The sequence below is a fragment of the Molothrus aeneus genome, chromosome 5 (assembly GCF_037042795.1).
Source record: "Molothrus aeneus isolate 106 chromosome 5, BPBGC_Maene_1.0, whole genome shotgun sequence".
Lineage (NCBI taxonomy): Eukaryota > Metazoa > Chordata > Aves > Passeriformes > Icteridae > Molothrus > Molothrus aeneus.
The window spans coordinates 2,275,811-2,302,753 of NC_089650.1; the positions used below are offsets into that span (position 1 = coordinate 2,275,811).

A 26,943-nucleotide genomic window follows, 5' to 3' on the forward strand; every position below is an offset into this window, starting at 1 on the left:
CAAAGAAAATCCAGGCAGGCTTTGCACAGGAGATACACATACAGCCATGGAAAAGGAACCAAAACAGGTGGAGATGAACATCGTGTTTGCATATAAATGTATTTACATGCACACTGTGCACCAATCAATGAAAGTTTTCCAGATTTTGGGCTTCTTTGTAATGTCTTTTGTAGCTGCATAGAAAATCAACCCCTGGAGCAAAGATCCTGCAGTGCAGAGCACACCCATGTGCCCATCCCAGATATCTGTGCACACCTGCATGTCCATATCTCTGTGAGTGTGCCACAGAGAGCGCTCCTCAGGAATTCAACACCCATTCCTGAGTACTAAAATACACAGCAGAACCCTTGGTTTGTAAGGCCTGAAGCAACACCTACAGCATTTCCTGTAATAATTTTTTGAAAAAAAAATATTTAATTTAAAAATATTCAGTGAAATGGAAGAATTTGTGTGAAGATGCATTATGACTGTCAGAGCAACTAAGGTCTGAGGAAACCATCTCGTTTCAAACCTGCTCACTGAAACAAAAAAAAAGGAAGCTCCCAGACAAAATAATATCAGTGTTATAATGTGAAAAAAAAAGAGAAAAACCTGAAGACTTCTTCAGAACTTACAATGTAGAAAAAGAAATTAAAGGTTTGTACATTAGTTCAATATTTGTCTCCGTTTTTTCATTTGAATAGTTTTAAAACTCACAGAAAGTCCAAGTGAGTTGAGTGCATTATTTTAAGATCTTTGCCACACCTGAATTTCTCCAAGCCGATCGAGCTGCTCCTGCATGTGGTTCCTTGTTACAGTTACATCATACTCCAATTTATCATATTCTCTCCAAGCTCTTTCCAGTTCCTAAGTACATAACAAATGTAAAGAATTAGGGATGCAGTTCAATTTAAAAAAAAAGTATTTTTTTTCTTTTTCCAGTGGCATGAAACTTCAGAACTAACACATAAATAGACACCAGCAATAAATAAACAGATACATAATTTAGAGAATGCAATGCTTAGACAGCTTTTTGATTTTCTAATGATACTGAATGAAATTCAAACAAACAGCAGTTTGAAAATTCAAACAAACAGCACTAACAAAAAAGGCAAGGGCAAATTCTTCAGAAAATGCCTTTATAGTCAGCAGGCATGTAGATCTTAAGCTGTCTTTCCAGTGAGGCAGAAAAGCCACAAAAATGGATGCAAATTTGTCTCTTTTATCACCCAGAATACACATGTGTGAGTGCACAGCACGTGTGTGCACAGGCAGTGCATTATGCAGGGAAAATACAACTCACCCAGCCCTGCTGCAAGGCTGCCAACACAACACTGCTCTACTCATGCACAGCTGAAAACACCACAAGGAAAAGGTGGAAAAAAAAATATCATTCTTCTTTGAGGTCAGCCCCACAGTCTCACTTTTGCAGCCTACATCAAGCAATTTACTCATTTAGAATAAATTGAAAAGTTAATGAGGGAAAGTGCGTCTAGAGGATTTCCTTTCCCCTGGTTCCCTTTGCTGTGTCCAACCAATTCCTGCTATAAGGCAGTCCAACACTCAGACTACAGCCAGGATTTCAGGGCTGACATCCTGTCAGGTTTTACCACAGGCTGCCCCCTGGAATCTGACACCTTTTTGGAAATATCAGTAAGTAGGCAACAATGATTCATTGTCATCACAAAGTAGAAAAGGACAGTAAACAGCAATTTCCTCCCCATCCCTTTAAAAAACAAAACAAAACAAAAACCAAAACCTTTTGGAAGTGCATAATTTGAAAGATCCTTTAAATGTAATGGCCCAATATTAGAGAGAGACTATGGCAGTACTGCAGCTGCTTTTGATTAAAATAAGTCAAATACAGTTTGTGCGCAACACTATTTTGCCATCACATGAAATAGCTTATTTGCATTATTTGTTATCAATTTCTGTTATCAATTTCTTGATAACAAAGAAATTGTTATCTTCTGTTATCAATTTCTCATATTTCAAAGATGGTAATTACCACATCAATTAAGACAGTATGCACCCATTCCTGGTCAAAAAAAAATACAATTAGAGAAAGATGATGATGAATCATCTTTCACTGCAATGAAATAATCATGGATAATTTCACTTGATGAATGGAGTGAGAAGATCACTTTCCATCCACCTTTAACAGCAACACAATCAAGTAAAAGACAGCAGTTTTTGCTGGGATTCAGTAAAAAAAAAAAATCAAGCAAAACCAATGTAATTAGGAATAGGAACACAATAATTTCACAGTTGATGAAGTTTTGGTGGAAAGAACATGATACTTACTGCAGTGGCTCGGGACACCTCCCGACAAGTGCTGAGCAGTCCATTCTGCAAGTCATCCCTCTGCAGGACCACATTCTGTATGGCTGCTGGGTTATCTGCATTCATCTCTATCTCCTGACTTGCTGAGAGCAAAGCTTGCTCAAGCGTGTACTATTGTAATAAGAAGAATTATTTTTAATGCACTGCATCATTGGGCTGATTTTCCTTTTATTTCAGCTATCAATGTTCTGATAATAAGCATGTAAAATAACATCCACTTTAGGTAATAAATACAATTGTCCTACTTTCTCCTTGTGTAGCTGTTGAAGCTTCTCCTCCAGTGCCTGCACAACTTTATCCTGTTCACATAAACGGCTAAGCTTAGCCTAGGGTAGAACAGAAAATGACCGCAATTAGCATTTTGTTATTTGCATCCTCATTAATCAAAATCTAACTTGATCAAACCATTACACAAATCTACAGAAAAGGCCATTAAATTAAGAAATCTAAAATTATGTAGGCATCAGTCTTGCATTTTCAAATTACTTAAGAAACCCTCTCAAGAAACTATGAAGTGCTATTATAGCTTGAAGCAGCATGGCTCAAAACATGTAATTTATGATTCTACAGCTAAATCTTTACAACTTAATAATAGGTATTAGATGTCATTTTAATTTACATATTGCTTAGTGTTACAAAGGGGGGGGGTCTGTCCCATGGTTTCTCAGGTGATTGTATCAAATAGTTAAAATTTCAGCCTAAAATGTAATATTTCCTCCAAGTTAGAAGCTTATTACAGAGATATGTGCCTCTATATCATGATGCAATTTCTGTTGGCAATCACGTGGGGTTTCAAACCCAAAAGCCAAGAGGAAAATTATTATCAAAAGAAAGAGACAAATACCAACATTTACAAGGAAGAAGGAATACAAATGACTTACATCAATGTCCAGCTCTTCAGTTCTATATTTGTATAGTGTACCCCTACATTCTTCTTGTGTTAACTATAAGGAAGAATAATATTGCCATAAAACAACTTAGTTGGACTGTGAAAACGAAAACTAATGTTCAGCTTAAGAGTTTTAACACAGAAATCAGCTTTTGCTTGAAAGCTAAACCTGCCACATTGAACAATACATATTTAGCCAATATACATTAATGAGGGTAACTAAATGGAATGTCAAGCAGACTGTCAGCAGAGCTGCAGTAAATTAACAGGCTGTTTCTAATGCCAACTGCAGTTTCAAAGATGTACAACTCAATCAAACATGGATTATGGAGGAAGACGAAATTGCCAGCATACATCTAAATAATGAGGCATCATTGTGCCTAAGTTTTGTCATATGAATGCTAAACAGAGGGGCTCATTCTACTCTGAATTATCCATTCTAGGCCCACTAAGGTCAGGTGTTTCACAAGCAGGGTGATCTGAGGTGAAGCCAAAACCAGAGCAGAACGACCCATGTTTACAACATATATGTAAATATTTTGTTAGAGATACATCCAATAAGTGCCATCACTTTTCATACGGATTTTTCTTATTTATTTCCTACTTTTCATAGGATTTCCTCTCCTCGAGCAGAGCATCACCAGAAATGCCACAAATAGAAGCTCTTCTTTTTTATCTTTGGACCTAGGCAAAGTTGTCTCCTTGTGCTAGTAGGATGCAAAGTACCTCAAACTACTTTGATGCAGCTCTTCACATAAAGTTCTTAACTTTTTCAATCTGTTACTGACAAGATTTTAAAATATTTAACAAGGAAAAATGCAGCTCTCCATTTTAGAGTGAACTCTCACACAGAGTAACTACTTAATAGCCTATACAGCAAGTAAGGACATAACACTATCAACCTTCATATTCTATTTTCTAATTAAAACACATTGTGTATACAGAGTCCCAACAGAGATGCTTTCCTTCCATGTGTCTGTCAGAATTAGGTAATTGTGACTTAATAGTACAAGGAAGACTACTGAGACACAAGTCCATGTTAAGTGACACTTATAAATAAAAGGACTAGGGAAGGGTTCATGAGACAAGCATTCCAAACATAAAATAAACCTTCAACACACTAAAGTGTTTCATTTCACGATATTATGTCCACATACCTCATGCAAATGTACCTGGTGACAATTCAGAAGTACGAATAGTGTATTAAAAACACGGGATAACTTTCTTTGAAATGGACATTTCATGAAAATGAATGTTGGAATATGAAAAAAGCCACAGCACTTTTGCACCTCATGAATGTCACACAAATTAAGATAGCTGTTTAAACTCCCACTATTGTAGAGTTGTGTTGTTTTACTGTTGGCTTTATCACAATGAGAGAAAAATGAGGAATGGAAATATTTAAATAAAACTCATAAACATGGCCAAATGTATTTAACTTACAGAGGAAACCTAGTTATATTTCACAAAAGGAAGATTTGCAGAAGGAAGATTATCCCCTATTAGATAAATACACCTTTCCAAGTCACTGTTCAGCATTTTATGTGGCTTGGCTAGAAAAATATATTGCTTTTTCAAGCCAGTATTTTTTATACTTTTTTTAAAAGAAAGACTTTTTTTTTTGTCATTTCAACCTCAATTATAGCCAAGTTTACAACAGTTTGCCAATTCAGCATCCCTACCCCTCTATACCCTCCTAAAGGGAATACATTTTAAGTATTCAGACAAAGAAAACAGCTTTTCAAAGAACACTATAGCCGTGCTAATTCTTCTTATTAAAATCCTATCACACATTTCAAACTGCTACCGACTTTGTGCTTCTGTCAGCAGCACCAGCTCCACACAACAGGCACTGCTGGAGAGCCAACCTCATCCTAACATTTCCACTGCAACATTTTGCACAGGCTTAGCACAAAAACACCCCAAATATGAATAACTTAATCCATCCCTGACAAAAGCAGCTCCAACTCTCCCAGCTCACCAGTGAATGTGAGAGGTGCGGGATGCGATCGCATCCTGCTGGAGGGATGAGGGAGATGTGGCAGGCAAAACCCAATCACACATCTCAGGCAAGGTCAACAGCCTCAGAACCCTGGAAAAAGCATTAGCAGAGCTCCAGTGACCAAGTTATCAAAATGTCCTTCGTGCCAAATCGCTCCTGCAGAGGCTCTGCCAGGGCAGAACTCCAGAGCAAGAGTGCCATCTACTGAACCCAGGACAGGAGCTGCTGCTGGCCTCCCTCTGCCTCGACATCTGCCTGTTCAAACACACCAAATCCATTCCTCTTAACACCAAAAACCTCCCAGTCTTGAGGGAGCAGCACCCTGAGAGCTACAAATAGAACTCAGCATTTTTCAAAGGCAAGCTGCACATGCAGAGTTTGGCCAGATGTGTTATCTTGTCTGTGAAAAAGCAAAATGACCTTAACTGAACCTCCCTCTTAGCTTAGGAATCATTTGTCATCTGCTGCACAGTCCTCAGCTCTGTCACACACCAGCAGCAGATGATTCCCAGAAAGGGAGAGATCCCCTGAGCTGGACACTCTGGGACACAAGTGGTTGAACTATTTAAGTAGTTGATATTAAAAACACTGAAGTGACAGCATTATTTCATGACTTTGACTCTATTTTCAGATTCCACCTACTGTTTTGATTCAATGAATATCTTGGAGGATGTTTCACGCCCCAAAAGCATGCTATGCACCTCTGCAGGATGCTACATTAGAAATTAAAACAGCACAACCTAGGACATTTTGTTGTTGAGTACAAGATTAAAATCAAGACTTCCAACAGATTCTTTTGTTTACTTCTTGCTTTTTAAAATACTTCTTGCTGTCAGGAAGCAGGGCAAATGGCCATTTAGCCCCATTAAGCAAGGTTCTCCTCTAATTTTGAATTCTGTGACCTGAAACACTTAAACACAAATTGAAAAGACAAGATTTTTAGCTTGAACACCATCACCTTGTGTTCCTAACAAAACCTGAAACATCTCAAAATCTATCATGCATAACAGTTTAAATGTATGCAGCTCCTGTAACAATAACAAGCCATAAGCAAAATCTCCCTATCCTTACAAAAAACTCAAGGGGTATTTTCCTGTGTTTTTAATGTATTAAGAACAATTATCCACGGCAAGACCTGGATGTTAGCTTGTTGCATTCAGATTTTCATTCTTCCTCCTTAAGGGAACTCACACATGTAAGAGGAATTGAGGAAAATGTTGCTTTTTAAAGTCAGCCTGTACTTGCTTGAGAGAAAAAGATTGGAGAACAAGATTAACATTCTTCATCTAGTATAAGAAAGAAGTAAAAGACCCCAAACCAAGCTCGAAATGGGTCTAGTCTGTAAAAATCCTTTTTTTCTTGACTGTACATATGGAATAATTTCCATGGCCTGCACCTGTGAATTTATAGCACAGTCTGCAGAGCAAACTGATGCAAGTCAAATGATTTAAATAACTCTGAAGATGTAACAAATCACTAGCAAAAGTGCCTTATAAATAACACATTTCAAATAGTAGAGGTTCTTGCTGTTTTACTAAAGAACCATTAATCATTACAAAAAGGAAGCAAGACAAACTAAATACAAACTTTTCTTGTTTTCCTTTGCTTAACTCTAAATGAGCTCAGACCTAAAACTGAACTGAATAAACTGAAGCTGAGAAAGATCCTTTTCTTTATCCACAGGAATCATTGCAGTCATCACTAACTATTTTAGCATCCTGACAACAAAACAAGTTTCAGTCACTTGCACAGAGGCTTCTCCCAATTATTTACATGTCTTTAAAACTGCAGCAGGAAAGATGATTGTTAAACCAATTTATTTCATTTGAATAAGAAATTATACGCTGCTTAGACTTTATTTAAAGTTGCCAGAATTTTAAATGGGTTGGTTTTGCATTACAAAAGTTTAGAAGACTATTTAGGCAGTGAAATTTTGAGTGTATTTTTAGCCTCTCCTGAAAGCCAGTTAATGCAACATCTCACACAGGAAACTTTATCCATGGAAGCAGAAGATGTTGTGACTCCTCAGCTAAGGCAGCTTCTGCAGAAACCTTCAGCATGTCACAAACCCTTTGACCTGAAGAGACCACATCTCCAGTGGCAACAGGTTATTCAGTCCTCAGGACCTGTTAGAGTCACTGCTTCTCTGACAAGAATGCCAAAAAAAGGTGTTTATTCAGTCAAATGTGCCTGCAAGGTGAAGGCAGACACTGCAGCTGGCAGCAGAGCTTGGCCAGGGCAGCACTGGGGAATTTATTGGTATCCCCAAAGGAATTAACACATTAGCCCAGGCACAGCTATATCAAATATGTCTATTTAATATTAGAAGCTTGGGCTAGTTTCCCCTGACATGTCTAAAACACCTCTGGTCATTATACACCCATTGATTTATTTGTCTTACATACTCTATCACACAAAATTGACTTGCTTTAAAAAAATTCTAGCAGTTAGGCTTCTTCAAAAAATTACAACAAACCCCTAAAATTTCATTTACGGCTCCAGGGCACCTTACTTCTCTCATTCCCCTCCAAATATTCCAATTCCCCTCCAGGTTCCAAGTTAAAGCTCATGTTTTGCATGTAGGAGCACAAATTGGATGGTCATGAAATCAGTCACTTACAACCCAACTTCCTTTGGAAAGCTGAGATTTTTTTTGGCAGCGTTTCTGGATTGGAAGCAAACTTAAGACGTAGAGTTGACTTTTAAATAAAAAATGAAATATTCTATTAAACTGCAGCATTTTTCAGAAACATGGTAGTAATAAACTGCCAATAATCTGTTTTACATGGCAGAACATCTCCTTTTCTTCAAACTGTGCAACCTTTATACATAATTTTGGCTCACAAGGGCAAAAACGTAAATGTAAGGGAACTGGCCAGATATTCCCTTGTGAGAACAACACCTTCACTGTGGTTGAGGCAAGAAACTGCTCAAACACCCCCTGGCATGACTGGGGCTGTTCAGTTCAGCCCCAGCACCAACAGAGAGGGATTGGCCATGCTCATAAGTTAGTGCAGGTCTCAACTCCCAGACAATATTTCCATTCACATTTCTGATTCTTCTTCCATCTTACCATTGCCAACCAGCACCAGAACTCTAAGTGTGCACAGTAAAGTCTGCTGTGACTTTATGAACAGACACTGCCTTTTGGATTTACAGGCCCCAGATCAAAGTAATTTTGATCCTTTCTTTCTTCAGTGGCTAAACGCTTGGTAGGTGCAAACAAAAAACTTGTAAATCCACTTCCTAGAACAAAACAAAATTGCCAGAAATGACCAGGTAAATACTGCTCACATGCTTTTGTAGTGGTCAAAAGAAAGAAGCACCTTTGAACACTAGTTGCAGAGAATCATGCTAAGACAAATGTTGGAAGCTCATTGGAAGTTTCATGAATTTTACTAGACACCTGCATAAAGCACCAGCTAATTAAATAGTCTAGACAGAGAGGAGTTACTCAGAAGTGTACACTGAATAGTAAACAACGAAAAGGCAGCGGAAGCCATGCCAACGATACTGCAGCGCTTCGGGAAGCATGGATGACTTGTGGGTGTCCAAAGCAAAGGAGAGAAACACCAATGTCATGGATAAATCTGAGGGACAACCAAAACTGTCACTAAGGAAAATTCTGGCAGATGATAAAGCAATTTCATTCACTCTCCAAGACCTTACTTGATGGTACAGTTGCGGTCTTAGCGCCGAGTTCTCAATCATAGTGTGAACCATGGTGATTAAAGGTTCATTCTCTTTCATCTATTTCAAATCAGGAGGAGCATACAGCAAACATCAGTTTACAGCATGGCTAGATTTGAAAGACGACACTGTAAAATATAGCCTCTACTTTAATTCTTTCTAATAATGCAGTAGATTACATTTTAACCCATGCTTTTCATATATTCCATCATTCAGTAATACCAACATCTGAAAAGTTTAATAATATCAAACAAATATATCAAAAGTAATGTAAATGCTCAACACCAATGTAATATTTATTCACCAACACTCTCCCTTTTTAAAAATAAAAAAGCTTAAGACAAGTTTGGCTTTGCCTGGTATTGAAATGAAAAGCATTATTGGATTTTGCAGCAGGAACTCAAACCTTTATCAGAAAACCTTTTAAATTATAGATTTAATAACTGAGTGTACATTAAAAGATATAAGCATTCCCAGCCTGTGAACAGACTCATGTCCACATATCACAAAAAAATTATGCTTTATATACTCCACTGATTTACATCCTTTGGAGCTTTGAATCACTGCCTGTTGCATTTATCCACCCCCATACACTGGAGTGAAACTATTCTGGAACTGGCCAGACACCTTCTATAATGATTAGTATTTATTGCTAAGCATGCAAATGTCAAAATCAGGTACTTTATTACACATTGCATACATTTAGGGTTTCAGAAAAGTGTGCAACACAGGAAAAAAAAATGGGATTTTGGTCTTAAAAAGGAGACTCTCCTAACAATAAGGGGAAAATTATGAAAACAGGTGGTTTTCTTCTTCAAAAGAAAACTGAAAAGTCACTTGATGCACAATTCTGCTCCTATTTTTGTTGGAAACTTTAGTAATACCTGCTTCAGGCATGGTTACACAAAGCGTGCGAAGGAGCATTCATGATCTTTTGCTTTGTATTTATATACACTCTCCATGAATTTCCCTAACAAGGTTTGCTTTCATAGATGGAAACGCAACAGAATGAGTTTTTGATGCCTTCTAGTACTTCTTGCCAAAAAATATTTAGGAAAAACCTGACTTTTACATTTGGAGGAGTATTTTTTTCATCTTATTTTTTCTTGTTGTAGATAGAGGACCTTTTTGTTGTTGTTGTTTTTTATCCATTGCAAAGTCTGATCATCTGGTAAGTTAATCAGCCAATAAAAGGTACCTTAAGAAGTTTATGATGCTCTGTTTGTTCAAGGCAGGGAAAAACCCCTAAACAAGCAGCCCCTAGCACTTACTCCATCATCTCCACTATATGTAAACAGAAAACCAGAACTGACACAAGAAGTTGTTCTCCCTCTATATTAAAATTTTGTCCAGAGAGTGGTGATACTAAGAGAGATCGCAATAAGGAGAGAAACAATAAGGCCCAAAGCCAAGCAATCAAATACAGCCAACTGAAAAATTAATAAAAGAAAAATTTCTCTGAAGCTCAAATGTTTCATTAAGAACACACAGGTTTGTATGCATTTTTATTATCAGGATCTGAACCACTTCATATCCTCTACCTAATACCTTTCTGCAATATTTCAAATTTTTCTTTTCTGACCAGTAACAGGCAGTGCCAGAATTAATTTCTGTTGAACTCTTCAAAGTTTGTTTAAATTCAGATTAGAAAATAAGCAATGTGTATTTGCTCAAAAGACATTTTGAAGTAATGTCTGATCTTCTAGAAGCTCCAACTTTGATTTACAGGAGTTCTTCCAACATTTTTACTACTACTGAATCTCTCTCCCAACTCTGCAAACCTTGAGCCAGCAGAGTGGTTTAAAAAGAAAAGGGTTCTCAACAACCATTTATTTGGCCCTAAGACATGGAAGAAATCATATTGCTGGGTATCTGTGGGTCAAGTCTTTTCAGGCTTTTTTTCCCCCTCTCTGACCTCCAACAACAACAACAACAAAAATTCTGAAAGCATAATACAAAACCATCAGAAAGTATAAGGTGAGAATTTCTGAGCATGGCCAAAGGAAACAGCAGTACAAAAACAAAGCACAATTTCCCAAAGGTGATTGAAGATTCTTGACAAGAAAACCACCTCATCAGCAGCCAGCTTATTGCAGCAGAATTTAAGTTACCTTCCCTACACGTCAATTTTAGTCTGCCTGAAAAGTCACCTGTGCAGTAACAAATTTATTATTTATTGTTGTGTACAGTACTGAGCTCTTTGTGACCAAGAAGGTGAGAGTTGAGGATACAGGAACTGGAGTCTCACCATGTGCTATAAGCAAAGTACGTTCTGACACTATTGACAGAGATTAAATACGAGTGGAAATACCTAATTTAAGTACACAGGACATTTTAAATCCAGAGAGGGTAAGAGACTAATCCACGCTGGTTACAGATACTAGTAACAAGGAGGAAAGGCCTCGATTACACTGAAAGAAATTTTGATTTTTTAAATGCTTTTAACATGAAAGGAAATTGATATTTGGCAAAGTAATGAAAAGCTATAAATGTGATACCACCCTTAGAAGCAGTGGTACTCAAAGCAGAAAGACTTTCAGGGGGATTTATTTCCTACAGGTAGATGACAGTATTATAAAACAAGAGAAATGAGTATTCCAACCTGCTCTTCCATGATTTTGTGATTAAGGCAATAGATTTTAGACTTGATTTTTAAGTTGTACTGATTCCTTGCATCTCTGGTATAGCACAACTCTAAGACTTACATACTTTCCTAAATTAATGCTTACCACATCACATTTCTAAATTTTATCTGGTGCAAGTGAAAGGAAAATAATTTTTACTATTTTGCATCTTGTAAATAGACAATTCTCCCCATCATACTCACAAGCTTGGCTAACCAAGCAGTAACAACAATTTTACACTTCACATTGACAGTTATCCTTTCTTGACAATGAATTACACTGTTGAAGACAGAATCATTCCCTTATTCCAAAACATTATAGACTGGAAATATTTGAGTTGGATGAAATATTTTGGTCTAATTTAGCAAGCAGTGTGTCCCTACTATTTTGGACCTGCTGCAGCCCCTAAAATAAAACAATACAGAGATGTTTGGGAATGCATTACCATCAAACTGAATTGGTCACAATTCCCACCCTGTTTTCAAGAGGTAATAGGAAAATAAAGTCAACCAAGCCCATGTGAGAGTGTGTATTGTGTCTGTGCACAGCTGGTGTTTTCAATAACTGACTGAAACCCCTGTAGAGGAACATATAAAAGTTCTAACAGTTGGTTTTAAGTGTAAGGCTCAAAGGTTTCAATAAAAGACATAATAAATATAAAAGATTTATATTTACAAAAAGTGATTTTTATCTTTTTAACCAGTGGTCATCCAGTTGCTTATTTTAGTTCTAAGCACTTATGACTGTCTTTTATAACTGCTAGCAAAAAAAAGAAATCCACTTCAAAACTTGTCAAACACAACTTGTACAGAAGTCCCACTTGGTCATGCAACAAAAAGAGAGGTATTGCAATTATTCACTTGGCAGTCAATTATGTTAGTGAAGACCTGTACCCTAGGTAAAGAACTGAACCCTCACTCCATAAGATACCAGAAATTGGAAAGAATTAAAACCTTATTCTTATGTAAATCCTTCAGAATCAACTGAGAAAAATGAGAAAAGGAACCATGTTATGATTTGCTTAAAATATTTCTTCATGCTTGACCTCCTCTTCATTTAATGTCCTGTAGAAACATCTAACTCTTAATTTGAAAAACTGAAATTCTTAGAAGTACCCGTTTTTTAAAAACTGCATGTGTGTCATATGAGCTTGGAAACATATTAGGACTGGTTAAAGAAGGTAAAATGCTACAGTTAGTATTATTATGAAATTAGGAACATATTTAGAACAGAAAAATGAATTGGTGATTGGCTACTGTTTCCTGACAAATTTTAAATTGAGGGATTCTTTTTCCCCATAAGAGCTCATATTTGTGATCAATTGAAATATCCTATGCTGTGGGCATCATCCAACTTCACAAAAAGCACTGAAAATCCTTCCCCCCAAATATTTCCAGCTTTGATAGGAGCAGTCAAAAAGCATTAAGAAATATAAACACACAAGTAAATTGTAAATCCCACCTGGTGATCCAAATATATGGCATTCCTTTGAAGGTGATGTGAAAGAATCTCATTCTAGCAGGCAGCAGTCAGAGGGGAAAAGGAAAGGGACAGAAGGTGCAGAATGCATGAAAAGAGCTTGGAAGGATGTAAACTAGACAGTGATAGACAGTTCTGTTTTATGGAGAAATACAATGCTGTTTTTAACTGCCTTTTTTAGTGAACTGTTAACAAGTTTTGAGCCTGAAACAGAAATGATGAAAGTTTGCTACGAATCAGACCATGAACCACTACATTTCATTCTGGTTTACACATAAAACACAGTAAGCTTATGTCAATGTCCACTACACAGGCAACTATGAACCCTTTGATAAATCCATGTATTAAACATGTCCTGCTTTTTGCACACATATCACAAACAAGATGAAATCTGATTGGAGGCTGCATAAACAGCAGATTAATCTCAATCTAGCACGACTAATTTTGTAATACCAAATAATAGATGAAACCCACTTAATTTTAAACCTGAATGTCCTGGGGTGACTTTATGATGCTTTTGCCTGTTTAGCCCAGAACTCCAGCCAGCTACTTTAGAATATTCCCAGGTGATTTTGACTCAGCTTACTTCAAAAACTAAAACCTCAAAGGGTTGATAGCAGAGCACCACACACACACACAGGATTAATTCAACTCACACAGGAGCCAGGGAACTTTGCACAGAGCAGACTTGGGTTAATGAATGGCTCTGGGTTAGTGAGGATGGAGCAGGACACACATTGCTGGATGGCTGACCTTTGGGCTGCTGGCCTCAAGCTTTAGCTGCATGAGCTGTGCTAGTGTGTGCTCCCGGATACTACTCAGCTCCGCCTGCTGCCGTCTCAGCTTTATGAGCAGCAGGGTCAGCTCCTCCGGCTGAGGGAGTGCAGTGTGAGAAGCCAAAGAGCAGAGAAAAGGTTAATTGGTACCCCAAACAACACCTCAGTAAAATAAGGCATGCCTCATAAAAGGTTTGCTTCTAAAAAGTAAAGTAAGGTGCACCTTCTGAGTGCTTTGCAGAGACTCTGGCAGTGATATAACACAAGAGAAAACATTTTCCCCCAGTTGAACTCTTCCAAATATAAAATAAAGGGTTAGCCTTTGACTGCTCAAACCAGTTAATGCCATAAAAGTCAAACATTCTGTATTAAGGACAAAAATAATTGAGGATTTTGCAGGGCAAAGTCTGCGCAGTCCTCAATTTTCCTGACATGCATATCAAATTGGTGATACTGACTTAAGTCAGGGAGAGACAATTCCAGTCCTTAGGATATTATTACCTGTATGTGGGCAGCCATTTGAGCTTGGTGAAAGAATCAAAACACGCCCTCAAGAAAATGTAGTTTTTAAAATAATTCTTCAGACAATTATTTAAAATAATTCTTCAAATGTATGTGTCAAAATTGAGAGGAAAAAATGATGACAATTCCCATGTTTACTGACCTACCTCAGAAATAATCACCTTTCACAAAAGATATCTGCACAAGCATGACAAAAATAATTTTCCATCCCACCTTTCTGAGGCTTCCAGTTATTTTACTGCTTTACTTTTATGACTAAGCTGTACTATACAGCCTTAGGATGGGATGAAGAATAACATTTAAGACTTATTATACATTATATGTATTATGGAAATAAAGTCCAAATCAAATGGGTATTTTTAAGGTAATTCATACAGATCAGCTTAGGTCAGTTTGGGAAATTCTACCTGAACCATTCCTGGGAACCATTTCTATTAGCAATACTCCAAAGAAAACAGACCAGTGAGCATCACAAGTATTTTTGTTATGTTCCTGTTTGCTTCTGTTTCTTACACTTCTCCAGAAGTCAGCCTTACAGGAGGTTAAATATTGACCCAGCATTTTGATTTTCTCACAAACCCTGTGAGTTAAACAAAGCCCAAGCACAAAAAGCTCCTAAACCCCTGCTTGCCCTCTCCCACAGCCACAGAACTTCCCCAAAGCAAAGTAGTAAAGAGCTCTAGAGAACCCCACATTAAAAATGCTGAAAGTGAATACCAGTTTCTCAGAATAAAGAGGAAAAATCCCTGAGAAGCAGCATGGCACCAGCACTTCTGTGAGTTCAGAACAGAGGAGCCCACAAGAGGGAGCAAGGGATTTCCACATGCTTCAGTTGGAAATACCACTTGCTTCTGAGGGACAACCAACACCAAACCCAAATTGTCTAATGGCAGTTTTCCTTCTTACAGCTCTCCTTCAATACCTGCATTTAAAATACTGAATTCCAGAGGGCAAGTGTAAGAATCCAGACCGCTATACAAGGCATTATGGAGCTCTCTCCAAAAATAGGCAACAGTGCTTTCAGTCTGGAAAGTAACATCCACTCAAAGCACAAGGAGTCTCATTTTTAGGAATATAAGAATAAAAAAGTGGCATCTTCAAGCAAAAGGAGCAGTGATCCACTTTTTCAAGATCAGAACTCCTTTTGGCACATTCTGAAACAGCCCAATTTTAGTGCATACAGGAGTAACTTCTTTCATGGCACTCCAACTCAAACTTTTTTTTCCACAGAGGAGCCCTTAGAACAGAACTCCTACTCCTCTCTAGACATTCATAAAGTTGCTGCAGGTGCTGTGCATTCGATGCAGGTCTTGGGACTCTTGCAACAACCATAACACAAAGTTTTCTCAGGGCTACCTACAGGTTTCCTCCTCTGGCCCTGCACTGTTCTGCTGTGGATTTCTGGTTGGTTTCCTGGACCTGTCTGGAGATCAGTCCAGCAGAGCTGAGGGGGCCACAAACCCCAGGAAATGTCTGGAAGGCTCCAGCTACCAAAAGCCAACCCCAAAAGTAACTGAAGGTGCCAGAAATCTGTGCTGGGAAGTGCAGGAAACAGGGCTTGAGGCAGTGGAAGGACTGGTTGCCCAGAGTATGATCCAGAAAAAAAAAAAAAATCAAAAAAATCAGTTATCTTAGTTCATAACTCTCTCAATTGGTATTTTCGGATGGACAGAGAGATGACAAATAAAGGAGACAAAAGCTGGTAAAGAAGTGACATCAATTTAGGGGAAGTTTTTGGCTGAGAGTCATGTTTCAACTAGGAAAGTAAAGAGTATTCACCAACATTACTTTGATGAAATATCTTCAATGAGAATTTCAGCTCTACCACAGTACAGTGTCAGAAAGGACATCCTTTCATAAAACACTCTTTTACATTTCCGAAAAAGCCAAACTTTACTTCTAGGATTTTCTAAATAATTAATGGAGAAATAAGTGTTCTGTGATGTAGTCCACCCTCTCCCAGGAATTTCAGCAATGTATCAACAATGATTAAAAAATAATAAATCTGTAATTCCCACAGAAAACCTTGACTCAGCAGTGACACAGTATTCTTAGAATTCTGTGGAATCACAGAGTATTTCTTCCCCTGATAATTTAAATAAAGGTAACATTTAAAGCAAGCTTTAGCTAGAATAAAATTTCAATGTTGCCTCTTCATACTTAAAGGATTATTGTTAAAAAAAACCCCTGATGTATCAAATAAAAATCCAACTCACTGTTTTGCCTTGGAGGTTCTGAGGAGTAACAGGCTGTAAACTCAGACCTGCTGGCATCGACCTTCTGTCAGGCACAAAGACATGCTGCACAAAAAAAATAGCACAGTGTGACTCACAGTTGTTTCTAAAGACTCAAAAACTTTAAATGCTAACACAAAAAATCAAGCTAACTTCCCCCTCATGAAAATTTGCTATGATTTGTGCCAGTCATGCTCCCTGTTGATTTATTACCTAGATTACTAAGTCTCTAAATTTTAGAAATACCACAGATTTCGTATTTCATTTAATTAACAGTTCTCCCTCATTACTGTTGCTCTATTGACAGAATGCTGACCACGAGCAAGGTCTACCCACAAAAAACAATTATTTCTGACAACACACTGAGAGACCCCCACTACAGTTCTATTTCCAAAGCATAATGCAATATAACCAGTACTATTCCCCAAAGTGGGTGTTTTTCACTTAAATGTATATTATTATCGCTTAAATGTATGTTAAATAAATGTAGACATTAGCTAAGAACATTGAAAAATATTAAATATTCACAAATGTGAAATGTTTTGTAGCAATTTTAAAGGAATCCTGGAAAACAACAGACAGTTTTAGCATAAAAAGTTCCACAGCCATGGCAAGATACCTTAGGAAAGTACATCTACAATGATTTGTGATAAAAAAAATAAATTGAGGACTTATTTCCTTTACCAGTGTTCCAAAGGGAACTCATAGGACACAGTTCATTTAAGGACAGCTGAACCACAGCAATTTGGGGAGGCAGTCTTTTTCTGTGCTGCTGTACTCTCAAAATATTAGGGGCAGATTGCTAGATAAAGTAAATTCTGTGGGTCTAGTGCAGCATTCTCAGGGTTCCAGATGTCATTTCTATTTCAAGAATAATAGGGAAGGTCTTGGAATAGTAAGGAAAGACACAACAAGGCAGAAAAATAGCTGATGTGAAAAGAAATAAGAAAGAAATTTTTTAAGCTGCAGGGTGACTACTTTGGAGTAGGCAATGCCATTTAAACATTGAGAAGCACTCAATTCAAAACCACGTGCTGTAAAAAATAGAAAGTTTTGGCATCTGCTCACAATGTTCTCATTCCTGAATTCTCAAACCATGTCTTCATTGACTTCTTAAACTGAAATAGTCACACTGAAGGGGATTTGTGCAGATGGGCATGTGGATGTGAGCACAATTGTTTTATGTTTGCCAGGTGTTGCAATACCACCCTTGCCATCATTTGAGGCAAGAAAGGATCAGCAGAACAAAACCAAATGCCACAACAAAACCCCAGCTCTTCTTTCTGGATCCTTTTCTCTTGGGAAGCAGTTCAGCTTGAGCATCCTATGCCTGACAGAGTGACCTGACTGAGGCAGACAATGCAGCTTGTCCTGAGCAGGGTGGCCATACAGCCCCAGCTTGAGGAGGATGTTTGGTAAATGTACACATGGCTTGGGCTCCTCGAGTCTGCTGGAAGAGACCTCTAGTACCACTCACAGAAGCATCCCTCTCTCCTCCTGGGGGGCTTTAACTTTCTTTAGCAGCCTTTTCTTCAAAGTAAGTGTCCACTTTCCTGTAAAACTGCTGGATGACTAAAAAGACTTTTTTCATCTTCCCAGTTCCAACACATGAGGCAGCTCCTGCAAGTTCAGCCTTGTTCTCTAACCATCTGATTTTAACTAAGTGGACATTAGTCTCCTTTCTGTCTTGTACGCAATAAAGAGTATTTGAGTTGTTTTATGTCCTTCTCCAGATATTCTTTCTAAATCATCACTTGTGAACAAGTTTAAAACAGGCAGTGGCTTAAAAGGGTAACAAATGCTGGCAGGAATTCAGCAGATGTGAGAGTGCAGCCAGGGATGGTAAGATTAGAGTCTCATAGCACATGGAGAAAAATATATTGGTGACAAAAACTGATCTTCTTGTGGGTAAATGCTCCAGCCTATAACAAATGACATATTATGAGGAACAATGTTTGAACTTCTCATGAAAGAAGAATTACAGAATATTGGATAAATTCTAGAGCTTCCTGTTTGGATGGCTATCCATGCTGAAAAACCTAAGATCTCTATGTAGATGGGGTTTAGATGTTAAATTTGCCCTACTGATTTCAAATAATGAGTCTTCTGGTTACTCACCTCTTAAAGACAGGGGTGTTTTTAAAGTTAATGGCAAAAGCTAGTTTTGTAACTAATTAAATACAAACCAAACAGCATGAAAAATGCAAGGGAAACAGGAGGTTTGTATAAAAGGTACTCAATACTAAATGAAAGACAAGCGTAAAGTGTTCAACAAGGAACAAAAACATCAGGAAGCAAAACATGGCTGACAGGACAAGCAATACACACTCTGCAGCACTGACCCAGTGGTATTTCTCAGATATGTGAGAAGCATTGATTGCTAAATTTTCAGAGCAGACGAGACATAAAGGATGCCAAAGCAAAATTATTCCTTTGGTGATAGGGATCTGAAAACTTTAAAATCCAACACCTGATAATCAACTCTAAGTTGTTTAAACTGCTTTAAGTTGTAGTTATAGATTTTTTTCTTTCCCAGCATCAAAAAAAAAAAAAGACATAGGATAAAGTTTTCAGAAAAATGCTCAGGAGGATTTTACATCCAACTGAAGGAGTAATTTTTATTTAACTATTTCCAATCAATTAAAACCCATGGTAACACAAGCATGCTGGCTGTAGCAGAGTGGCACATATGGCACCCAAGTTCACAATTCTTCATGTCTCCCTCTCAGTGGTCAAGCACTAAGGCTGTGTGCATTTAGACGGATCTTCAGTGATCTCCCTAAGAGCTCAAAGACATAAAAAGGAATTCAATTTGCTGCTGGAGCCCAAGGCAGCCAAACTTGTTGCTGAAGGACAGAAAGCAGCAGCTGTGAAGAAACCTGGGATTCTGAGTCCTCTTGGTGATAGAAAGGAGTTAGAGAGTTCTGGACATGCATGAGGTATTCTGAATAATTTGCCTATTGACTCATTTTTTTTAGAGGAAACATATCATGGGCAGTAATATCAAGACATGTTCTCATCTTCTAATATTATAAAAAAATACATTTTTTCTACTCTTAGATTTTTCAGCCCTTTTTAAAACCAAACCCTTCTCTGTGAAAACAGCGATGTAACAATCTCCATTATAGTAAAATATACTCCAGTGCAACACGAGTTTTCCAGTGATCAGATACATTCTACTGAAAAGCCCTGCAGATGAGAGTTTTATCTATTAAATGAAGCTTTTTTTTTTACCTTGGTGTGATGTGTCCTGTGCCTGCGGTCGATGGTGACATCTCCTCTCTGCACTGGCGATGACACCTCCGAGCGGTACGTGCGCTGCGGGGAGTACCCCTGGAAACCTGCGATGGAGCCGTGCGAGGGGGACGTGGGGATGGAGTGCATGGTCTGATCAGAGATGTTGATCATGGTCTTTGGGCTGCTCAGGGTGCCGTGCCTGCTCAGGGTGCTCTGCTTGTTGTAGAACTGGCGCTGCTGCCACTCGTAGAGCTGCCACATGGTGTCATCGCGCATGGAGCGCCGCTTGTCCTCGGCACTAACGGGTCCCATGGCCCTGTCGTAGGGAGCCACGCTGCAGAGGCTTTCTGGACGTGTCTTGCTGTTCCTTGGCAGCGTCCTGTACCCCTCTGGGTACCTGGGCAGCACCTGGGCTCGATGGCTTGGCATGTTCCTTGGCAGCGTCTGGTAGGAGATGATGCTGGAACAAAAGTTTCCTTTTGTTAGCATTAATATTACGGCAATAGGAAGTTGTTTGCTGTGGGTTGGGTTTATCCAGCTCTCACCTTTTATAATACTTTGAATGCCATTTAAAAAAAGCTCAAGAAATTCAAGACAACAGTTCAAGAATCAATGATACTGACTGAATGCACTGTAGCAGCCAAAAGTGGATCCTTTCTCTCTGATTAGCACTTGCTGATATAATCCATGTTTCATCTTTTTAATAGTTTGTCAGTCTAGTACCCTACTAAATGGCAAACTTGATTTCAAATTTTGATCAAATATTGGAACTTGTCTATATGCTGGAGAGGTGAAAGTTTTTAAACCTTAAAAGTTCTACTCTGTTTCCATATGCTTTCCATATTTCCATTTGAAATATTCACTTTTTCAAAAGTTAAAAAAAAATCCTGTTTCCCTAAGAAAATCTTGATCAATTACTATGGACATTTAAAAAAAAAAAAAAGATTCTTTTAACAGCAGTGCCTGGGAAAATTTCAGTAATTGTCTGAAGAAATTATTTTTGCAATTGTCAAGGACAAGCCATTTCGTATCAGCCACTCAATTGAAACAAAGAGCAATACATGTCTTTGTTTGATAACAATATTTTATTGCTTTTCAACTCAGATATGAATTCAAAGGCTTATTTCCTTAATTTTTTGCCCCATTAAAAGTCTGGAGTTCTACAGTCATTTAGCAACTTTCAGCATTAGTTAAAATACTAAAAAATTTTCTACACCAAGGCCTGATGCATGCCTAACTATGACAAAGCACTTCTTGTTAATTTATTTCAGAGGACAAAATCTAGGTCATAAACATTGATTTATTCTTCCCTTATCTAAAATGCAAATGAGCTCCTCTTAAAGCCTTTTGCTACAGAGCATGCATATGATTGATGCTTGCTTACAGCCTCAAATTGGACCTGATTTAGCCATGAGAGGGCAGCAGCTTCCAGCTACACCCCACACTAATCCGAACTAAAATCCCTGCACCATGAAGCACCAGAACCTGGAGATGGTTTTGAATTAATTCAGTGCCACAAAAAAACACATTAAAGAAATTATGTAGATCAAATGGCAAGATAAACTAGCATTATGCATGTGAGATCCTTATGGAATAACTATCAGGGAAATTGATGATGGTGAAACCCACTTAGTATTTACGATCACCTGCAACATTTTGAAGATGAAAACTGCTATAAAGAGCTTTATGTACAAAATCTGCTACAGTTCCTGAAGCTTTTCAAGAATTACTGAAGAATTACTCCCACTTTGTATTGGACAGCTTCCCATTCTTGCAAAAAAATTACAAAAAGGGAAAAGGGATTCTAAGTCCTAGTCTTCTGTTGCCAAATCTGCTTAAATACCTCCAAATTTCTTTAGTAACATACCATTAATGATAAGGCTTTTGTCCATCTCCATATTTAAAACTAAACAAACAAGATGCTTTTGAATTCCATTTCTAACTTTCAAAATAGAATTGTAGCTATTTACCATAACAGCTACAGTAAGGCCTGACATTTTCATGAATATATTTAGTATCAAGACACACCTCACTCTCACTGAAGTTCCTCACACATTTTATGAATTAAATGGGCAGTATAATCCTGCTGGCACCTTTAAACATCCTGAACTTGCAAAAAAACTGCCTGAAGTTCTTACTGTGCAAAGACATCAATTTAAAATCTGTATGCAATTACTTGTATTCTGGAACATCTAGAAAGATAACATAATTCATCTTCAATTGGTAAACCATGAAAACTGTAAAAAGCTCAACCACCTCAATATTAAGCCTTGTTTTACATAATTCGATAAAATCAAAATAGATTCACCAATGTCCTGTTGATACTTGCAAAAATGTCATTCCAGTCAAACCCAAAACCCAACTCCAGACAGAACTGCAGCTTCCAGCTGCCCTGCACACAAGGGGAGACTGCTGCAGCTGGGTCTGAGGTTGCAAAATATTTCTGCAGTTGCCATCATAAATAGCTCCTTATAATTGCTCCCATATGAGAAGGAGTCTTCCACATGTGTTTACAGACACCTTGAGAGGCTGTCTCTTGGGTAGCAATAGTGGTTCTGGTGTCTGAGTTGGACTATTTGTGTGTCTTAAGTTGCAAATATAATATGTGGCTGGGGGTGTGCATTCTATTCTGATCTGCCAGAGGTGGGGCAGTTATCTTCTGTTCATTGGGCAGTTTTCTTTATCTCTCCCACAACCAAGCTCCAGGAGATCTCTTCTGTCCATGGCCAGTGAGGGTCCCTGCATGGCTGATCAAATTCCATCATCCCATGGGGAGATGCTGTGCCCAGGGGAGGAGCCAAACATTCCTACCTGGATACAATCTGAGCCTGGAACAGCACAGCAGCCTTTGCCCATTGCATTCCCAGAGGAGCAGCTTTCTGCTGCCCTGCATTCCCAGAGGGAGCCCAGGCCCATCTCCAGCAGCCCTGGAGCTGCAGAGGAAAACTCCCCCCTTGTGCAGGATCCCTGCTCCAGCAGAGCCACAGCTGGCACTGCAGGAGGGCTGAGCCCCCATGGGATGGGGCTGTGCCACCACCCTGACACAGAGGGGGGAAGGGACTGCTCTGACTCTGGCAGTATTTTTTTTTTTGTTTGCATTTATAATTAATTATTTATTGTATTTGTATTTTAATTTTCCTAGTAAAGAAGTTTTATTCCTACTCCGGTATCCTTGCCTGAGAGCCCCTTAATTTCAAAATTATAATAATTCGGAGGGAGGGGGTTTACATTTTCAATTTCAAGGGAGGCTCCTGCTTTCCTTAGGAGACGCCTGGCTTTCAAACCAACACACTGGGAAAGCAACTTTGCTGCTAGGCCTTTAGGGGCTCAGTGCTGCAACACTGTGAATATCCTGAGATTGAAACCTCAGAACAGCCCCTCACCCTAATGAACACAAATACCAGCTGGCCCCAAATACAGGACTTCCATGTAAGAATCAAGAAAGGGTGGCAAAGTGAAGATGGAAACCTGGAGTTTCATTGCAGGCATTTATTATTTTGGATGAGTTTTATATAGGCAAGGCAGGAGAGACAAGCTCACATACTGGGGTAGCAGCAACAAAAAACATCCCTTAGTACCAAACAACCCTTCTGTATTTTTTCAAATTTGTGAAAGACCACTCAAGTGAACTACTTTTGTGAAAAACATATTTTTTTAACAACTGACTTTTGCAAAATTCACTAAAATGATACCGAAGTGGAATGTGTTTATTTTTTATTCAAACCACATTTATTTTTGTTTTTAAAAAAGTTTGCCTTCCTTAAGGCAGCAGTTTATTCATGCAGCTTTTGCCAAACTACATGTCTAGATCCATAGACACAACAGACAGCAGCTTCAAGAAGTAAAATCTACATTGCTGTCATTCTCATTACTTTTTTGGGCAATCAAACCACTGAGGGGTCAGCCTGTTCCTCTAAAAAATTTGGTAGTTGTATAGTGAACATTTTTCATTCTATATTAAGGATAGCTAAGAGCTCCTCTTTTCTTTTATATATAGTCATTTAATTGAACATCTTTATTGACATCTTAGCAATTGTCCCAATTTTTTCTGCAGTCTGACACAGCAGAGATCCTGAGTTGGGTCCTCCATGATTTCTGTAATGCAGACACAATAATACAGATGCACTGGAAAGCAGCTTGGTGAAGAGTCAGCAACTTTCCCCCATTAAGTAAAGACAACTTTTTCCAAAAATTCTAGTTATGAGTTTTACAGGTCTAAAACAGCCTTAGGATCCTCTCACTCCAACCTTAAGCTTTAGCATAAACCAGAGCTTTTTTTCTACTCTCATTCACCAACTTTGATTCTACTTAAATTTCTGTCTCCAGCCAGAAACTGGCAACCTGAACAAAAATAAAATTTTAAATTTGAATGAAGCCCCATTTAAAAGACATCGCTATATACATTAGAAATTTGGATCATTATTCAAGGCTGTTTCCATGCAAAGCAAAAAAGATAGCTCAAGGCAAATTCTCCTTCAGTTAGCTACTTTTTTTTAGAACTGCTTTTGAAAGCATTTATATTATCACCCTTATCTAGGCAAACAAGTGTTGCTATACTCAGGAATAAAATATTGTTAATTAGTAACATATTGTTAATAGCACTTCCCTCTATTTGATCCTCACTATGAAATCAGTTTAAGGGTTTTTATACTTGCTTGGAACTGAAAAATAGCACATCTATTCTAGTTTCTTCTGTTTGGTCTCAAGTTTTAAAGTCCAATTAAAAAAAATTAACTGCATCAAAGAGCCTTATGAGTTCTCATTACGCAAGTTTGAATAATAAGATTAATGTCAGGGTGTGCAAGTCCCTGTCTGTATTACAAGTTCAAAATTGATCAAACTACTTATGATGAGTATTTCATGAAACACCACATTAACAATTCCTAATTATATGTAATGAAAGGCTAAAAGGAGTGAGGAAATCTTCAACCTTGGCAAGTGGAAGCCAAGTTCATGGAAATGTTTCAAGATTTTGCAAAACCTGAGAAGCCCCCAGGTACATATCCCTAAATTCGTGGGGGAAACACATTTTCTGAACTTGGTTTATCTTAAGCTCTGCTCTGTCATCCATCTATACACAAAATCCTTAATTTCCAGCCCTTCAAAGTATCTCCTGTGATAGCATCTCCATACTTCCTATCAAATGTAATATTAAATACCTTTTGCATTTTCCTGGTGGAGCTGCTTGTCTGTAAGGCAGCCTGGAAGCAACGTCCCTCCACTTCTGTCAGAGAAATTGCTATTGGCATGACATTCAATATTGCCAATCATTCACACATCATTTTAAAGCTTCATGAATAAGTACTAGAGCTCAATATTATAACTGGCTGATAGCTAATTTCATGAGAAGAGATGCTGTAAACATCAAGTTAGATTCTGTGTCTTAGTTTTAGATAAATCTTCTCTCTCTCTCTTCATATAAAGCTGGTTTAAAGTTTAAAAAAAATATTCCTGGGAGCTTTTAAAGAATTTCAAATAAAATATTATTACAAGAACTTGCGAGCAAAAAATGTAGAAGAGAGGACAATTGAGAGGACAATTTCAAAAACAGATTTTTATGACTGATGACATATTTTCCCTGCTAGGACAGGGAAATTTCTAACAACCAAAAAGGGTTTCCAGCCATTTTTATTTATTGAGTTATTAATGTACTTTAGTTTATTAATAACCATTCAAATTCTAATAAAAGAAACTTCCATACATTTGTTCTGAGAAGTCCTCAAATGCAGAAGTGAGGGCAATTTCACGAAGAGATTTTAAGACGAAAAAGAATTTTTGTGAGTGATGACATCTCCTTGCTAGGGAAGGGAAATTTCTCACACTAAAAAAGGGTTTATGGCCATTTTTATTTATTATTACTATACTTTAGTTTATTAATAGCTATTCAAATTCTAATAAAAAACTCTCATACATCTGTTATGAGAAGTCACCCGGACATTTCTTAGAGAATGAAGAATGCGATTATAAAATATAGATCCAGAACTAAAGAAATTAACCAGGGTACAAATGTATTATTTACTAGAAAGTCTGAAAATAAAATTACCCAGTACTCACCCTCTTGTTTCCTCCTCTTGTCCTTTCCCCCTCTGGATTTTAATCCACTGCTCCAGCTGCAGCATGGAATTGGTTCTCTGCATGACCCGCTCGGAGTCCGCATTGTGATGGGCTCCATCCCCAACATCTGCCAGCACAACTCCCATAGATTTACTCTCAGATCCATTCAAATGGACAGGCCTGAAGTGCCCACCTGGAATTGTGCTTATGGGCAAAGTCCTGTACTCGGATCCCAAAGGGTTCAGCTTCACACTGTTGATTTTTGTCAATGGTCTGTCTTGCCCGACTTTCTGGAATCCATATTTTTCAGCTTCCAAAGCTTTCTTCTCCTCGTTTTTGTTCACTTCCCTGTTTTTCTGGTTGTTTTGTGCCTCTGGCTTAATTAGCACCCGATGGTTTGAAATGTTATTTACCTCCCGAGGCGATGTATTTTCAACAGTGAACTTTTCTATTCTGGAAGGGAACACATGACAAGTTATAATACCAAAAAAATGTTCCTTACAAATAGTAATAGAAAATTTGAAGTTATTTCAGTGAACCCCTGACCATATATTTTACAACAATATCTTGACTTTGAGAGAAAAACCCAGGACATTTTCACAATGACCAAGCAGAGGTTGGGGGGTTTTGTTGCTGCTGTTTTGGTGTTCTTTTTCTTTTGTTTTTAATTTTGTTTGGGGATTTGTGGTAGTGCTTGATGGGTTTTGTTTTTGGTTGGTTGATTTGGGGTTTTCCTGGTTGGCAAGTGTGAGTATTGTTTTCTTCTACACTTTTCTCTTCATTTGCTGTTTTAAAAACAATTATAACAGGAGGTCATTTATTAAAAATTCACAACAGTCAAATTCACCCCCTAGAAAACATGTGCACAACAGGAAATAAAGCCAGAGCCAGAAAAAAGTAGATGCTCAGCTCCTGGAGGGCTGAAAATTCACAGGGTGAAAATACTCAGTGGCTCTCCAATAGCTACAGCTTCCAAATGTGAACAGCCTGAAATTCAGATGGTTTTCAAAGTCAGCTTGTAATTCACAATACTGCTGAATTTAGCATATAATGAGCTCCTTTCAAGAAAGCAAATGACTTTTCATGGTCACTGGTATCAATTAGGTTTCTCTGG

At 38.0% G+C, this 26,943-nt stretch overlaps 1 protein-coding gene across 6 annotated transcripts in view; it reads right to left on the reverse strand.

Moving 5' to 3' along the window:
- PLEKHA5 (pleckstrin homology domain containing A5) overlaps window positions 1-26,943 on the reverse strand; it is a 159,403-nt gene that overhangs the window by 19,435 nt on the left and 113,025 nt on the right. For 4 of the 6 annotated variants that reach the window (XM_066550907.1, XM_066550906.1, XM_066550910.1 and 1 more), the window contains 10 exons: window positions 25,830-26,282; window positions 19,773-20,235; window positions 16,521-16,604; window positions 13,760-13,879; window positions 12,989-13,042; window positions 8,883-8,963; window positions 3,204-3,266; window positions 2,568-2,648; window positions 2,284-2,433; window positions 745-846 (listed from right to left, as the gene is read on the reverse strand). In XM_066550907.1, coding sequence (XP_066407004.1) covers window positions 745-846; window positions 2,284-2,433; window positions 2,568-2,648; window positions 3,204-3,266; window positions 8,883-8,963; window positions 12,989-13,042; window positions 13,760-13,879; window positions 16,521-16,604; window positions 19,773-20,235; window positions 25,830-26,282 — 1,651 coding nt within the window. The remainder of the gene's footprint in view (window positions 1-744; window positions 847-2,283; window positions 2,434-2,567; window positions 2,649-3,203; window positions 3,267-8,882; window positions 8,964-12,988; window positions 13,043-13,759; window positions 13,880-16,520; window positions 16,605-19,772; window positions 20,236-25,829; window positions 26,283-26,943) is intronic. The other 2 variants (XM_066550909.1, XM_066550908.1) reach the window with 1 other exon arrangement.